The 14959-nt window shown below is 41.1% G+C and overlaps 2 protein-coding genes across 3 annotated transcripts; one reads left to right on the forward strand and one right to left on the reverse strand.

The window, feature by feature from the left end:
* The first annotated feature begins 211 nt into the window (after positions 1 to 211).
* Positions 212 to 2809, forward strand: LOC121985511 (cyclin-D4-1-like). Its single transcript, XM_042539010.1, has 6 exons — positions 212 to 795; positions 1140 to 1226; positions 1326 to 1424; positions 1504 to 1705; positions 1954 to 2066; positions 2193 to 2809. The coding sequence occupies exons 1-6, from the start codon at positions 487 to 489 to the stop codon at positions 2412 to 2414; spliced, it is 1032 nt and encodes a 343-aa protein (XP_042394944.1). The 5' UTR covers positions 212 to 486; the 3' UTR covers positions 2415 to 2809.
* A 719-nt stretch (positions 2810 to 3528) lies between these two features.
* On the reverse strand, positions 3529 to 5018 carry LOC121987772 (purine permease 3-like). Of its 2 annotated transcripts, none has more exons than XM_042541503.1 (2): positions 4191 to 5018; positions 3529 to 3903 (listed from the first exon to the last, which is right to left on the reverse strand). In XM_042541503.1, exons 1-2 carry the CDS (start codon positions 4941 to 4943, stop codon positions 3763 to 3765), a joined length of 894 nt encoding a protein of 297 aa, XP_042397437.1. In that variant the 5' UTR covers positions 4944 to 5018; the 3' UTR covers positions 3529 to 3762. The 2 variants fall into 2 exon arrangements, with proteins under 2 accessions (XP_042397437.1, XP_042397436.1); XM_042541502.1 differs by having other exon boundaries at positions 3529 to 3971.
* Positions 5019 to 14959: the final 9941 nt, after the last annotated feature.

The following is a 14959-nucleotide window of genomic DNA, read 5'->3' on the forward strand; positions in this document are numbered from 1 at the left end:
CCGTACCAAATTATTGATCCAAATAAACAACTAAAGTTGGTTATGCAACTTTAATGCGAGATACACTCAATATGCATCATGATCTTACTTGCATTGTTAATCAACTAAAGTTGGTATTACTTATGATTCTTTTAAAATTTTGTTTAATTAAATAAAATTAGTTTGTTTAGGATGTTCATGTCTCCTCGACCTTTTGCCTACTATTTTTTTTATTATTTGAAAGCAGTTTCGTTTTTCCATCCCCTTCATGGCGTCGATCCTTTTGGCTTACAAACCCAAACCTTCCCTTTCCTTTCCTTGTTTATGAATACATCCTCCTCCTTGCCCTTGCACTGTTCCACTCTCTCCAGGGATTACATCCTTTGAAGATGTCTATCCTGTGGGAAGGAGTCGCATTTGGATGAGGGGGGAGGGAAGAGGGAGAAGGACCTTCTTTTTATAGTAAAGTTTCCATCTTTACCACTCTCTTCGTGTTTATTCTTCTCTATGGCTCCAAGCTGCGACTATGCGTCTTCTATCCTCTTCTGCGTCGAGGACAACAGTTGCATCCTGGACTTCGATGATGAGGGCGACGACGCAGCGGAGGATAACCAGTTGATTTGGCTTTCTGAAACACAAAGGTGCCATTTTTATGGAGATCCTTGCATCAATTTGCCGCCGCAATCCGATGATTACTTGGGTATCTTGATTCAGAGGGAGTCCGAGCATATGCCGAGGGAAGACTACGGTGTGAGGTTGCGTTCTGGGGCATTGGACTCGTCCATTCGCAGAGATGCCATCGATTGGATTATGAAGGTAGATTCTTCTTTAAGTCTCTTCTGCTAAATCTCCTTCTAGATTATTAACATTTAATGTACTTTCTTATGCTTCGCATAAATTTTGCCGATTTTTGTTGTCGAAGTATCTTCTTGACATTGTTGAACCTGTGTCACAATTAACTAATCATGTAGGATTTTCTGTAACAGTTTCCTTTTTTCCTCTCCCTTTCCATCTGTTTGCTTTGGTGCAGCAAATGGCTTCATGTATCTCTTTTGGCTATTTATTCATTGTGTTGCTCTACATTACTGCTCTTGTCTCACATTTTTTTTTTTTTTTGATAAATGCATTCTGATAGTTGCATTTGCTTGCACATTGACCAGGTTCATGACCATTATAATTTCGGGCCTTCGAGTGCCTATTTATCTGGAAACTATTTGGATCGATTTCTCTCCAATTATGAGCTTCCGGTAAGAACATTCATGCAATCTTTGGTGTCTCAAGTTGTTAGGTTATTTGGAATCATTCATCTAATTGTTTGATTTGGCCTGCCCTATCTTTGATTGTAGAAAGATAAGGATTGGATGATACAACTCCTATCTGTAGCTTGCCTATCCTTGGCAGCCAAAATGGAGGAAACCGAAGTTCCTCTATCCTTGGATTTGCAGGTGGTTAATATTACAAGTCAGAACTAGGGCAATATGTTCCATTTTTGTCAACTTTGCTGATTTTTTTTTTCTTATGTAGGTAGGTGAAGCCAAATATGTGTTTGAGGCTAGAACTATTCAGAGAATGGAACTTCTGGTTTTGAGTACTCTTAAATGGAGGATGCAAGCTGTAACTCCTTTCTCTTTTATGGATTTCTTCCTTCATAAATTCAATGGTGGAAATGTGCAAGATAAAGTGGTGGTGTCTCAGTCAATTGAACTCATATTGAGTATTATTAGAGGTAGAGTTCATCAAAGCCCTAAAATCTGATCTCTCTTTCTTTTATGTATAGAAAATGGAGAATCTGGCCAGCAAAATCTCGTCGATGTCTTAAAAACTTGTATTATCTTAATCGAGAGCATGTATTACAATAATACCCAGCAAATAAAATAGACTAAAGGGACTAAAGTCTAATGTCTACCTCTTAAACACTGAGCAGTGGATGCACGTTATGATCCTATGGCTAAGTCTGAATCTAATGCTATGCAGAAACTGATTTCTTAGCATTCAGATCTTCTGAAATTGCTTCAGCTATCTCACTGTTAGTTTTAGGAACTGTGGATATCGATAAGGCAGTGGCCAGTTGCAGCTATGTTTCTAAGGTATCTGTTTCTAGTATCTTCATGTAGTTTTTATTCTCTTAACTAGTTATTTCTTGATTGACATACACCATGTGTTTGTTCTCTTGGATGAAGATCTTTACTTTGATGAGCTGTGGTTTGCTGCAGGAGAAGGTCATTAGATGCTATCAAACAATTAAGGATATGGAGTTGATGAGTAGTAGGCCACTTAATTATGATAGTATATCATTTGCCTCTACGCCACAAAGCCCGATCGGTGTCCTTGATGCTGCATGCTTGAGCGATAATAGCGATGACATAGCTGCTGAATCAGAGACACGCAGCCATAATTCTTCTGCAAGCAAGAGAAGGAGAATAAGCAGGATCTAAATGAACCTTGCAACCACTACTATATTTGGAGCCTTGTAACTGTCAAAGTAGTTTACTTGGGTACTTCTATGTTGGTGTTTTATGGTGGCAATGACCTTGTAGAACACCTCAATCAAAAAAGAGGAAAGATAAATCAACAACTTATCCGACAAAAGGAAGGAAATCTCTCAATCAGATGCTGAACTGACATCTAGTAGGCAGAACCTTCAGATCCTTGATTAAAAGAATTCAGCAACAGTTCATAAGGTTGGTGGAAACAATCTCTAGTTCTCTGTTGGTTCTGTTCTTCTTCTTTCCTTCTGGCCTCATTCTCTCAAAGCATCTTGTGTCATTTGGAACGATATGTATTTCCTAAGATACACCGTTGTTGTGATTTGAACTTGTTTCCATGGTAATTCCTAATGCTGAAACTGAGAAGCTGGCTCTTTCTTCATGAAACTTTTATGGTTTAGGAATTCTCCTTCGCAATGATTTCATTGAACATGAGTAGTCTGGTCTACCACCACTTCATTATGTTTCAACCTTCTATGATGGATAAACATTGTGGTTTATTTCAGAGAGAAACAATCGGACAGCAAACCATTAGTTTATCAAAACAATAGAAAGTTTCTTATGAGCTGGATTTTTGTTTTGATTGAAGGTTATAGATATATAGATTGATTATCTTGTCAGAAGTTTAGGCTTAGCTTTTGGGATCACCTGCATCATAAATGTTAAGAAAGCAAGACAAAAATATCGATTTGGTTCAGGGAGAAGATTTATGACAAATGTAGTAGGGTACCTTATGGTTGGAGGAGCTCAGCAATATCCGTACATTGGCTACCTTATACATAACAGTAATCTGATAGTGATGGTCAATAATAAGTTCTACTGACGATGCCATTAATGATGAAATCTGTACCCGTTTTTGTTTTTTGTTTTTTGTTTTTTTTTGTTTGGCAAATATTAAGTTTTAAAAATATTTTTTCAAGTTTAATTATTTAAAAGACATTTGACAATCATATTAATTGAGAAATGCTCTCGTCTTCCTCTATTCGTGTAAAAAGTAACATCGTCTGTTCTTGCAAGAATCGAGATCACCGCGATCAGTTTTCACTCAGTAGAATTATGATCATTAGCCAGTAAAATCAAGTCATTTTCACTCGTGGCACATTGACAAATATTATTGATATATAGAAGTAGTGTATGCTAATTGATCGGAACTGCTTGGCAACCTCAAGCAATCTGAACATTGCGATGATCGAGGGCTGCTTTTTCTTCCTTCTCCTTCTCTGATTGCCTGTACTCTCCGTAGGAGTAGGAAGCCAAACCCCAAAGCGCCAGTACAAGGGCCATCCCCTTCTCGCTGCTAAACCTCTCCCCCAAGAAGACGACGCCTAACAGCTCCGTCACCGGAATGAACACCGCGATGAGGACGCCGGCGAGCAGCGTGTTCACGCAGAAGATGACTCCTACCGTGCCCAGGAAGAAGAACTGCCAGAAGACGGCGCTGCAAATAAGAACCAAATAGTATCTCATCTCTCCCAGTCCAAATTCCTTCGCCTCCTCGGGAATCGCCTGCGACTCCAAATCAAGAAGGAAAAATAACAAAGAACCACCCCTGTTTGGATTCGTTATGAAACTGAATATTTAATTAATTTGTTCATGAGTGCCGGTTGAGATTACGATTTGGCCTTTAATTTTTTCTTTTGGGTAGTGGATTGGTTACTTGGAATTAACGCTGTTCTTGTTGGTTGTTCCACTAGCAATGTGGTCGATTGGAATCACGCATCGCACCTGGAAATCCTTATTGAGAAGCATCCCGCCCATGCAAAATGAGGAAGCGAATATTCCGATCGCCAGTTGCATCTCCAGCACCAGCGTGTACGTGATCGCCTGCTTCGCCTTGGCGTACATCAGCTCCACCAACGGCAGGATGAGGCCGTAGAGCGCCGCCGCGGCCAGGGTCAACGCGAACCCCACGTAGTACTCCTTCCTCGTCTCGTTCTCAGGCCGGTCTGACCTTACGTGCAGCCCCAATATCGCCGCGCCCACCGTCAGCAGCCCCACCGCGTTGATCGAGTAGGCCGTGAAACGCTGTTTCAAGATGAGGAACGAGAACAGGGCCGTGAAGGCGAGTTGGGTGGAGACGAGGAGGGCGGAGGAGGAGACGGGGAGGAAGGAGAGGCCGTAGACGTAGAGGAAGTCGTCCGTGCCGGTGAGGAGGCCGACGGCGGCGCAGGAGAGGACGAGTCGCGGGGTGATGAAGAAGAGCTCTGTGTGCCGGCCGCTCAGGCGGCAGCGGAGGTAGGAGCAGAAGAGGGCGAGGAGGATGACGGGCCAGCCGGCGGTGCCGAGCCAGCTGGATAGCCAACGGCGCTTGCCGCCGCAGCGGAAGTAGAGGCGGACGAGGAGCGGGCCGCCGGTGTTGCCCAGCGCCATTAGGATCACGTTGAGGAGGATGAGCGGCGCCCTCCGCTGGAGGCCAGACTTATCCCCCTGCTCGTTGTTGGAGGCTTGTCCTTCCGTATCCATGGAGTGATCGACCATGCAATTGGACAAAATATTACCGCTAGTGCTGGCAGCGGTGTATATAATTAAGCACGTAAGAACTCGATCTGCGAGTGACCACTAGATAGAAAGCACTGAGAGCTTTAAATATAAAACAGTGGGGAAGAGATTTGGGAGAAAAACAGAGTCAAACAAGTGCTTGAATTGAATTGTCAGGATAATCAATCGAATTGAGTTGGGCCCACAAGGAAGAAGCTAAACTTCAGAAATTTAACCTAATTAGCAGTCGGGCCCGGAGTTAGAGTTCATTGAATTCAGAATTCCAAGTTGTTCGAGAATCCAATTCAGAATCCGAAAGTGCTCGAGAGTTAGAGACAGAACTATGAGGTGCTCGGGAAATATGTTCAGACCCATGAGGTGCTTGAGAAATATGTGTTAGGGAGGCAAGCGTAGAGTAGAATAGTACTCAGAAAAGGGAGTGTGTGAGTTTGATTTGGCATCGGCAGAGATTTCGGATGATCATTGCAGGTGGAAATCAGATATATTGGATTTGGTCAGAAACTTGACTCGAACAGCAATGCCACCCGACTCCCCCTCAGTCTAGAAATCCAACTCTAACAATTCGGATCTGATTCCACCTTAGCTCAGAAACCCACTCTAATAACGGGGTCACTCGACTCTTCCTCAACTCAGAAATCCAACTCCAGCAGGTTGGATTTGCATCCTACATGGCTCGTTGTGATGCTGCCCCCAGTAGGCACAAACAACGTAGTCATTACCTCATAAAGGACATGGGCAACCCAAGGGCATCTCCAATTGTTATACCTCTCTATAAATTTTTTTGCATTTTCCAAAATGTCACATCAACGTCACATTAATTGGGAAAAAACTTACTATTATCTCCACAATCAAAAAACTTCCATACAACTTTTTTGTGGGTCCTACATTAAAAATCACACATCTTTATTTATTACTTTTTTCATTTAATATCTCTATCTAATTTTTACTTAATAATTTATTTAATTCTCATCTTTAATTTAATTTATTTGTAATTTTTAGTTAATAAATTAATGAACTTATAATTTTTAATTTAATTTATAATTTATAATTTATAATTTATAATTTATAATTTCTCATCTTTATTTAATATTTAATTTATAATTTCTCATCTTTATTTAATATATAATTTATGAATTTTAATTTAATTATAGTGATTGCTATTTTTTAAAAAATATTTTTTAATTATTTAAAAAGAAGTCAACATGTACTATTATTTCTCAATGATTGGTAGCTCCATCCCGAAGAGAAAAAAGCAGGTTTGATATTTCAAACCTGCTCTTAAAATAAAAACCTCAAACCTTATCTCTCCACTCATTAGAGCTTTTTTGTTAAGCTTTTTTATTTTTACAAATCTTTTAAAAAGCTTGCATTGGAGATGCCCTAACTATTTATCTCGGGAGATGTGAGTAACATAGTCATTTATCTTGAAAGACGTGGCCAATGTAAATGGTTATCTCAGAACACATGGAGAAGGTGAGAATATAACTACAACACTATAAAAGGTCGTCCGCTCCCGTGGGTATAGATACGCACACATCACCATTTAGACTCCTTTACTATATCACTTTCATCTTCTCTTAGTCCCTATGCTAACTTGAGCATCGGAGTGGTCACGCCGAGTTCAATCTTAGTACCTATTCTAATTTCTGATTGAGTGTTCAGATATCCTAGGTGATCTCATCATCATCGAAGCTTTCAAGATCTCCCCTTCAGCATTCTGCCTCCCATTGACTCACCATACCATGATCTCATATAGGAACAAATTGACGTCGTCTGTGGAAAGCTCGTCTAAACTAAGACATTGACATGGATCCTAGCAGAACTGTTGAGCCCTAACTCTGTAGATGTGGCCTGAGGTGAAACTATTACCATGGTCCAGATACTACTTAATCAATTAGTGCAGCATGTTCTGCAAAGACTCCCTCCCGCGAATCCTGCTCCTGAAGAAGTACTTAATGCCTCGACTAAGGTGTTGTCGATCCCCATTTGAATGCCAATATGTAAGCCCCCCTGCTGCCTTCGCCAAGCCACGGAGTAAGATTGGGATCCCACCTAAGGAGCACTCAGATGGATCAAGGGCAAGAGAGATGCCTCCCTCAAACCAGAATAAAGGCAAGGAATCTGTACATGCCGAAGAAAGGGGTTCCCAAGGCACACCTTTCTCAAGTCATGTTAACTACCATGTAATTTCCGGACACCTCAACTCGGGGATACACATGTTTAGCCGACCCTAAGGACCATCTAGGCCGATTTGAGAATGCTTCCCTACTTTATAAGTACACCGATGATATCAAGTGTCGAGTATTTTTAACTACTCTCTCAGGCTCTGTTCAACAAAGGTTTAACTGTCTCCCATCTTCATCCATCCAAACCTTCTTCAACTTCAAGGGCGTATTCCCGCATTATTTTGCCAGCAGCAAACAGTACCATAAGACACCACTCAACTTATTCGCCTTGAAGTAGACATCTAAAGTGAGAGACTGCGTACATATAGCGATTTAACAAAGTAGTCTTCGATGTGCCCTCGACCACCTCTGAAGTTCTCGTAAGCACCTTTTCCAAAGGTCTACAGGAAGGAGACCTCTTCCGATCTCTGGTGAAGAAGTGTCTGACAACTTTTGACTATCTCTTAGGTCAAGCAAAGAAATATATCAATGTGGAAGAAACTCAAGTTACAAGGAAGAAGAAGGTCAACACTAGTGGCTTGACGTTAGTGCAAGGCTGACACTTCTTCACCACTAGTATGTCCTAGTCAGGGTAACTAGGAGAGAGTACAAACTATAAAAATAACTCTGACTTCTGACTTAGAGTCGGGAAGGTTGAACAATGAGAAGTCAAAATGATATTGCATTTATCATCTGTCTTGTGGGCACTACGCTCATGAATGCTGATAGTATGCTAGAGAACTTTGTCATGTTACTGAGGAATCTACCAGAGAATCATCTCTTGTTCCCTCTTGGTAATCGCTAGTTAGGCACACTAGAGGAGAGAACTCAGAGCACCGAGCCCACTATAGAAGAGAATTGCATGATAGTTGAACCAATCATCAAAGGGGCACACCCCTCAAGAAGAGCTCTTGGTCTCGAGAGCCAAACTAGCATTGGCAGGGCACTTATCCTAAAGGTGCTTGAGAAGATCTCTCGCGTTGAAGAGACATCAACATGGTCTCAAGAGGCTCAATTGAGAAGGACTCAAATCGAGCTTGGAAGACTCAAGGTCAAAGACTCGAGAGTTATGAGTGTAGGATCGATGTACGCTAGAAGGGGAGGTGAATAACGCTCGTGGATTTTACATTTGTTTTAAAACAAAATTTGAAGAAATAAGGGCAACGGAATAAAGATAGAAACGAAAAGCAAACAACACTAACATACCAAGATTTACTTGGTTCAGAGTCTGTGACGACTCCTACTCCAAGACCCGCGATCGTCGATCGTTTTCGTTGGGCAATCACTATCAATTCGAAAAGTTACATTAATGATTACAATTAAGCAATTAACTTTAACAATAGCAAATAATACCGACGACTTGGAGAATCAGATCTTGAACGTGGTTGTCGTCGAAGAAGCTTTTGGGCATCGTAGAGGCTTTTCAGAGCAGCACACAGAAGCGGAAGTTGCTTAGAATGTTGTTGTGAAGCCACTGGTCGAAGGCTTCTTTTATAGCCTATTCGGGCCCATGGATCCCCTCTTGGGGGCTTGGACGGTGTTGACGTCGCGTGCTCTCGTCAAGAGTTGATCGACAAAGGTTATCCACCTCTGGGTGGCCAGACCGTGACACAGGTTCAACCAATCCTTGCGCTCCAGCTTGGTGAATAAATGATATTTGGCCATTCGGGCACTCGGACCAGCTCAGTGCGCTCGGTCCACGAGGGCGCCTATGTTAGGGAATAGGTTGCTAAACACGCAAACGTGCGGCGGAAAAACCTATTTCCTCCAGAAGATTCATGCGAAGGGAAACAAAACTTATACTAAGTAAGATCTAAAGAGCATGAGATTATAACTTTGTAGCGTGCACTCGATCTCCCGACTGCTCGGATCTCAGCACGATCAAAGCGTCCGTGCCTCTTTCGGTATTCACACGAACAAGTACTCCTCCGTTTGTCTTACAAACTCTCAAATATGGAGAAGAAAAATCACATATGGTTGTGCTAGCAACCAAGAGTGATTTTGGCCAAGGGAGGAAGAAGAAGAGAAAAGAGAATGAAGAAGTGAGGAAAAATGGTTTAAGTATTTTCATCTAATGAAAATACCTAATGCTCATTAATCCCATTAATGAGCCTTAATTAGTATTCACTCTTCATTAAGGACCATTTTGAAAACTCCTCCTTTCAAATTCAATTTAGAAAATTGAATATTGTGATTTATTGAATTTCGAAAATTCAATGAATACTCTTTCATTTCATATTCACTTGAGTCTAACTCAAGTTTAGGTCACTTGAGTCTAACTTAAGTTTAGCTCACTTGAGTCTAACTCAAGTCTAATTCACTCGATTCTAACTCAAGTCTAATTCAATCGAGTCTTACTCAGTTAATTCTCATGCAATTCAAATTCAATGAATCACTATTTCATTAATTTGAATTGACTTCCTCGAGTCTAGTTTGAATTGGACTTGATCCAATAATTAAATCCAATTAAGTCTAACTCAATAAGTTCAATTCAGATTATACTTAATCCAATTATTCATCATATGAATACATCTCCAAATCTACTTGTTCTTTGTGTGTGACCCAATAGGTTCTCGTAACGTTGGCAATGTACCTAAATCAACATTTAGATACATAAGCAATGAGTGACATTTGCAAGGCATCATTGCTACCCAAGTGACGAAAAAGTCGAGATCCGACCTAACCTTTCCGTGACTATTATCTTGTATGACTTGGTCTCTCTATCCTTGATATCTAGATTGATCAATGAGGCATAGACCGTGTCATCCTCTTATCAATCTTTGTGTTTCTTGATCTCTAAGTAGATACACTCAATCAAATGAGCTCAATATCTCATATTGACTCATTTGAGCATGGTCATGCTTTCTTTGTGTCCTACTAATCAAGGGGCCCACAGATATCGCTTTCGTCATATGGAAGGGATAGATCCTATCTACATCACTCACATCCCTCCGCATAATTTATTGTATACCCAGTGATCGACTTTATTGTCCACTTTGTTATAAGTGACGTTTGCAAATACCAAAGTACACAACCCCTTATGTAGGGAACAGTAGTGACTTCAAGTCTAAGGACTATTCATACCAATAATCACATGAGAATGTTTATGACACTCATATAAGGATCCATGAAACATTCTCATGACGGGTCATTCAATATATATTCTCTAATATATACTCATGTGTCAACCTGATATCTGTCAACCTGATATCTCATATCTATGACTTGTGAGATCAAATCATCCGTTGACCTACATACTAGTCTCAACGCATTAATATTGTCCTTGTATATTTAATACTCGACTAGGAATAGTTAAGAGTAGTGCTCTCTACAATATCTCACTATCAATTCAACCAATTGATATACTGTAGATAAGAACCTACTACCCAAGGACATTATTATATTTATTCAATTGTCACTGAACTAAAATAAATATAATAACCAAATTTACCTTTTATTAATAATGATATATGATACAAAATGAGTCATTTACAATCATCTCATAATTGATACTAGGGCTAATACTAACAACCTAGCCCTTGCCCGGGTTGTTGCTTGGCGAAGGCATCCCGGGCACCCAGACTCCTTCTGGGCGCTCGATCCCCCATTTTACCCATTTTCAACTTCCTCCAAAATAAGGTTAGTTCAGACGCATAATATGTAAAGAACGATAAGATTTGTCGGACTGTCTGGTCCTGACTTTAAGTTTTGCTGAAACTCTAGGTAAGACTGACGCCTATTGTTCTCTCTTCGGGAAACATGTCCTCACCTACTGTAGGTGCAGCGGAGGGCGGCAAGAGGGGGGTGAATTGCCTGCACAAATTAAAACTACCCTCCTCGGATCTTTTCAACTCGAAAGTGCAATAGCAATAATAATAAAATAACTAAAACAATAAAACAAAGCACAAGGAAAGAGAAGACCGGGAGTTAACCTGGTTACAACCAAGAAGGTTGTTAATCCAGGGCGATGAAAAGTGCGCATTAGAAAAATCTCCTTCTCTGAAGGCGGAGAAGCCTTTTACACTCTAACAGCTCAGAACTATTGCTAGGAATTGATTATAGAGTTGCTGGAACAGTTTATCCTCAATTCCTAGTTCCATAGGCCTTTATATAGCCTCTAGAAATTCTATCTCGGATGTCCGAGGCGCCTCCAATAGGGGTCCAAGGCACCTCCATCGAAAGAGTGGATAAAACTTTATCCAAAAGCCCAACGTTTACTTCTGCCAGGTCCGAGGCGCCTCCAACTGGCATTGAAGGCGCCTTCAAGTTGGAGGCGCCTCCAAGCCGGATGGAGGCGCCTCCAAGCTGGCTGGCAGCTTTCTCCAGCTTGCTTGCTCCTTTGCTTCGTCTTTCGAAGTCCCGTTCTTTTGGGTGATTCCGACCAACCGAAATAGGGTTCACTTGAACTCAATTTTCGGCCTTCTCCTCGAGCAGCCTTCCTCCCAGCTTAACGTCCCTCGAACGCCGCACACGTTCTTCTCGCCCACCGGTGTACTCTTCCGCAGCTCTCTCGTCCTTCGGACGCACCGAGCCCGTCGGCTCCCTTCCCGTGTCATCCTTCTCGCTAGCTGCGTCTTCCGCTCGACTTCCTGCGCTCCTAAGCTCCTACACACTCAGACACAGGGGTCAAACACCAAGCATGACCTAACTAACTTGGTTCATCACATCAAAACACCACGGGGTCTAACAATCTCTCCCTTTTTGATGTGCATCAACCCAAGTTCAAGTTAGGGTTTAAAAATAGACAAAAAGTAATTTTTTAAAAGAAAATTACTAAACTAACATGTTAAGCATCAGTTTGCAATAAATAAAATTGCAACTACTAAAAATTTAAGAAATTTTAAAAAAAAAAATTATCTCCCCCTAGACTTGTACTAATCTCTCCCCCTTTGATCACAGCAAAACGGGGTAAGAGTATGATATTTAAGTTAGAAATATTTTGAGTAAGATGAATTTTCCAAAATTTTATAAACAGAATGGAATTTTTCAAAATGATTTCTAAGTCAAAATTAATTTTTAGAATTTATAAAAAAAAATTCTAAGTAAACTGAATTTTTAGAATTTTTCAAAAATGTTAAAAAAAAAATTTCAAAGCATTATTTAATTCTAGTTTAATACTTTTTCAGAAAGTTGATTAAACATTTTATTTCAATATTTCAGCTTCCAGGTCGTGGTGAGGTACTAGGCCTTCTTGGTTATTGGAGCAACAATCACTTCCTTATACAAAGCTTCATAAAGAAATTCTTTGTTTAATTTTCTCTCTTGAAAGCCTTAATTAAAAAAATTAATTTAGCACAGATTTCGGAACCCAATAGAGGTTCCTTCCTACAAGATTATTCAAAAATTTAGGGGGTACATATTTCTTGGGCACTCTTCTAAGTTGACCCTGATGGTTTCTAACGTACCAATTCAATTTTCCATAAATTCTAATTTTTTATTTTAGAAATTTATTTAAACATGCATTATTTTTAATTTTTCAACTTCAAATTTTAATTTATCATTTTCTGATTTTAGATTATCGTACATCTCAAGTGGGCATGATTTTGCTAATTTTATTTTCAATTCAGTATTTTCTTTTTCTAATTTAAACAAATCTTTAGAAAGAGATTTGATAAATTTAAACGACTGAGTAGGGGTTAGAGCACCTACCTTACTTACCTGATTTGGTGATGCTCCCCCTTCACTGCAGCTTTCCTCTTCTGATATTCCTCCCCCTTCATCTATGCTCATCTCTGAGCTTGACTCTTCTTCCAGCTGATGGCTTGCCACTAGCGCTAACCCCGAGAATTCTTCGAGGTCTGATTCGGAGGATGAGTCTAACCATGTCGCTTTCAGGTTCTTGTATTTGGAGGATTCTGACTTCTTGGATTTTACCTTTTCTTTCTCTTTCTGTTTGCTTTTCAATTTCGGGCAGTCATCCTTGATGTGCCCTTCTTCGTTGTAATTGTAGCAACGGACTGTCCTTGTCTTTTGATGATGTTTACTTGATTGCGATCTAAATTTGTTAGATTTAAAGAACTTATTAAAACATCTTACCATTAACACAGCTTCGTTTTCGTCAATCGATGCGTCAGAGTCAGAAGCGTTTGTTTTTGCCTTTAAGCAATGCTCTGACTAGTCTTCTCTACTCCATTGGGCTCTGCAACTCGAGATTCATGAAGTTTAAAAGTAGAAAACAGATTTTCTAAAATAATTACCTCGAAGTCCTTAGAGATGTAATATGCATCTACTAAGGACGCCCATTCTGGAGTTCTGGGGAAGGCGTTGAGCGCGTACTGGATCGAGTCCCGGTTCGTTACTTCTTCTCCAAGATTGGTTAGTTGCATGATCAGCTCTTTGATCCTTGCTTGGAGTTGCGCTACCTTCTCGCCTTGGTTTATCCGGAGGTTCGTATGTTGAGTCCGGAGGATGTCGCGCCTCGCTAGCTTTGCTTCCGAGGTACCTTCGTGAAGGTCCAGGAATTTTTCCCAGAGGTCTTTCGCGGAGTCGTAGCTTCCTATTTGACTTACCTCTTGTGGTGGCAGCACGCTAAGCAGGTGGAATTCTGTCTTTCCGTTAGCGACAAAATCGGCTTGCTCCTTCTTGCTCCACGTGTTTTCTTCTTTATCTTTTAGAACTGCATAGCCATATTTCATAATTAAGGAAATGTCAAATTCTGTCTTGAAAAATACCTCCATCCGGCGTTTCCACGTCGCGAAGTCTCCATCGAACTTTGGGGGATGAATATTCGCTCCGACCATCGTCTTGATCGTTGTGCTTCAGTCGGCGGTTAGTCCTTTTGAAGTGGTCTGGCTCTGATACCAATTGTAGGTGCAGCGGAGGCCGACAAGAGAGAGGGTGAATTGCCTGCACAAATTAAAACTACCCTCCTCGGATCTTTTCAACTCGAAAGTGCAATAGCAATAATAATAAAATAACTAAAACAACAAAACAAAGCAGAAGGACAGAGAAGACCGGGAGTTAACCTGGTTACAACTAAGAAGATTGTTAATCCAAGGCGATGAAAAGCGCGCACTAGAAAAATCTCCGTCTCTGAAGGCGAAGAAGCCTTTTACACTCTAACAGCTCAGAACTATTGCTAGGAATTGATTACAGAGTTGCTGGAACAGTTTATCCTCAATTCCTAGTTCCAGAGGCCTTTATATAGCCTCTAGAAATCCTATCTCAGATGTCCAAGGCGCCTCCAATAGGGGTCCAAGGCACCTCCATCGAGAGAGTGGATAAAACTTTATCCAAAAGCCCAACGTTTACTTCTGCCAGGTCCGAGGCGCCTCCAACTGGCATTGAAGGCGCCTTCAAGCTGGAGGCGCCTCCAAGCCTGATGGAGGCGCCTCCAAGCTGGCTGGCAGCTTTCTCCAGCTTGCTTGCTCCTTTGCTTCGTCTTACGAAGTCCCGTTCTTTTGGGTGATTCCAACCAACCGAAATAGGGCTCACCTGAACTCAATTTCCGGCCTTCTCCTCGAGCAGTCTTCCTCCCGGCTTAACGTCCCTCGAACGCCGCACACGTTCTTCTCGCCCACCGGTGTACTCTTCCGCAGCTCTCTCGTCCTTCGGACGCACCGAGCTCGTCGGCTCCCTTCCCGTGTCGTCCTTCTCGCTAGCTGCGTCTTCCGCTCGACTTCCTGCGCTCCTAAGCTCCTGCACACTCAGACACAGGGGTCAAACACCAAGCATGATCTAACTAACTTGGTTGATCACATCAAAACACCACGGGGTCTAACAATCTCTCCCTTTTTTATGTGCATCAACCCAAGTTCAAGTTAGGGTTTAAAAATAGACAGAAAGTAATTTTTTAAAAGAAAATTACTAAACTAACATGTTAAGCATCAG

This window comes from Zingiber officinale, chromosome 5B (assembly GCF_018446385.1).
Source record: "Zingiber officinale cultivar Zhangliang chromosome 5B, Zo_v1.1, whole genome shotgun sequence".
Taxonomy (NCBI): domain Eukaryota; kingdom Viridiplantae; phylum Streptophyta; class Magnoliopsida; order Zingiberales; family Zingiberaceae; genus Zingiber; species Zingiber officinale.

Bases quoted from the DNA above. Each gene is read 5' to 3' on its own strand.
- LOC121987772 (XM_042541502.1), bottom strand. From the start codon at position 4,943: ATGGTCGATCACTCCATGGATACGGAAGGACAAGCCTCCAACAACGAG. The intron at 3,972-4,190 runs GTGCGATGCGTG...TTGGAGTCGCAG, and splicing joins TTCTCAATAAGGATTTCCAG to GCGATTCCCGAGGAGGCGAA.
- LOC121985511 (XM_042539010.1), top strand. From the start codon at position 487: ATGGCTCCAAGCTGCGACTATGCGTCTTCTATCCTCTTCTGCGTCGAG. The intron at 1,227-1,325 runs GTAAGAACATTC...CTTTGATTGTAG, and splicing joins TCTCCAATTATGAGCTTCCG to AAAGATAAGGATTGGATGAT. The intron at 2,067-2,192 runs GTATCTGTTTCT...GGTTTGCTGCAG, and splicing joins GTTGCAGCTATGTTTCTAAG to GAGAAGGTCATTAGATGCTA.